This window comes from Gavialis gangeticus, unplaced genomic scaffold, assembly GCF_001723915.1.
Source record: "Gavialis gangeticus isolate Ggan-Ray unplaced genomic scaffold, GavGan_comp1, whole genome shotgun sequence".
NCBI lineage: Eukaryota > Metazoa > Chordata > Crocodylia > Gavialidae > Gavialis > Gavialis gangeticus.
Genome location: NW_017729028.1, coordinates 35,288,874 through 35,290,783, shown reverse-complemented (window position 1 = coordinate 35,290,783; position 1,910 = coordinate 35,288,874). Strand labels below are relative to the sequence as shown.

The following is a 1,910-nucleotide window of genomic DNA, read 5'->3' as shown; positions in this document are numbered from 1 at the left end:
TTTCTTCGGTGTGATGTTTCGTATATAGAGATATATAATTAATATCCAACTATATATATAATATATATATATATTACTATATATTACTTTATATATATATTACTATTTAAATACTACTATATATTAATATATATATATTACTATATAAATGTTACTATACATTACTGTGTATATTACCATATATATTACTATCAAGTTAATACAGAATGATTTGCATATATTTACATATATATTGTAATAAGCAGGGACCCCTTTATAGAAAAAAATAATAATCAATCCCACATTTTAAAGTGCTTTCACGATCCACTTTTCAGTGTCAGCCCATGATGGCTACTTCCCTCCTGCAGCTGCACGTGGAGAGGTGTGGGTGATTTCTCACAGGAGTGTGTGTGGGCTTGCGGGTGCTGGATCTTCGGACACTTCACTTGTGTCTGGTTGGGGGGGGAAGGGGTGCTGGATCAAAGCCCCCCTCCCCCCTACTGTGCATGCACCTCTCCCACATTTTGAATGATGGCATTTACCATGCCCCCCCAACCCCCGGCCTGGTTTTGATGGGACGCTTCTAGGATAAGGATGCGTGCTGGCGTGCCATGGAGTCCCAGGGACTTCGAGGTGGGGGGCTCAGGGAGTGGGAGCTCCGAGTGGCTTCAATTTTCTCCTTTTAATTCCGCTGTTTCTCTCTCCTTTGCCCCCTGTCGTTGTAGGACCGGCACGATGGAGTCCCCAGCCACAGCTCCAGGCTGTCCCAGCTGGGATCTGTCTCCCAGGGACCCTACTCCAGCGCCCCTCCGCTGTCTCACACCCCGTCCTCGGATTTCCAGCCGCCTTACTTCCCACCCCCCTACCAGCCTCTTCCTTACCACCAAAGCCAGGACCCTTACTCCCATGTCAATGACCCTTACTCCCTAAACCCTTTGCATCAACCCCAGCAGCACCCTTGGGGACAAAGGCAGAGGCAAGAGGTGGGATCAGAAGCCGGCTCACTGCTGCCACAGCCTCGGGCAGCCCTGCCTCAGCTCTCGGGACTGGACCCCAGGCGGGACTACCACTCAGTGCGGCGGCCAGACGTGCTCCTCCACTCGGCTCACCATGGCCTGGACTCCGGCATGGGGGACAGCCTCTCCCTGCATGGCATCGGACACCCCGGCATGGAAGAAGTGCAGGTAAGGACGCCAGCGCCTCCTCCCCGGACTGCCAGGGCACGTGGGGAGAGACAGTCAACAGTGATCAATTATGAATTGTAGCAATTAGCAAGCGGAGAGAGCTGGAGGGGGGTCCTCGCACACCCCTGCCCCTGCAGCGCGGCTCCCCAGAGTTATAGTTGGAGTCCTTGGCTTTTAAAAACCGAAAGAAAGGGAAAAAAGAAGGAGCTGGAGAGGGGGGGTTCGCTTTTTCTCTCTGCCTCAAACCAGCCCTGCTCCTTGAGCTCATCCAGACAGAAAGGTGAGAGCTGAGAAAAGGATCTACCAAGCAGAGAAGGGAAGGAGAGATTTAAAAAAATAATAATAATAAAATAAAATAGAATAAACTAAGATGGTTCGGGAAAAGGTCAAGTTAAGGGAGAGGGTTTCTTCCTTGTTTTTGTCTTCTTGGAAATATTAAGCCATATCCACCCCCAGCTTTCAGGGAGATCCCTCAGAAGGGCACATTTAAACAGATCTTACCACGGAAGAAGGAAAAGGGGAGAAATAACCCAAGCCCGTGTGTCTTTTTTTCTAGAATATGTTTTCTATGATAGATAGATAGATAGATAGATAGAATATCTATCTATATAATATTTCTCTGTGTGTGTGTATATATATATACACATACGCACACATATAGATTGATATACATCTATTATCGTGAAAGACAGATGGGTCGAAAATGATAGATAGATAGATAGATAGATAGATAGATAGATAGATAGA

General features: G+C 47.0%; 1 protein-coding gene across 7 annotated transcripts in view; it reads left to right on the top strand.

Moving 5' to 3' along the window:
• Positions 1 to 1,910, top strand: part of TFAP2B (transcription factor AP-2 beta) — a 75,164-nt gene that overhangs the window by 11,733 nt on the left and 61,521 nt on the right. For 6 of the 7 annotated variants that reach the window (XM_019520945.1, XM_019520944.1, XM_019520943.1 and 3 more), the window contains one exon: positions 705 to 1,163. In XM_019520945.1, coding sequence (XP_019376490.1) covers positions 705 to 1,163 — 459 coding nt within the window. Of the gene's footprint in view, positions 1 to 558; positions 613 to 704; positions 1,164 to 1,910 lie in introns of those variants that run through there. The other variant, XM_019520947.1, reaches the window with a different exon arrangement.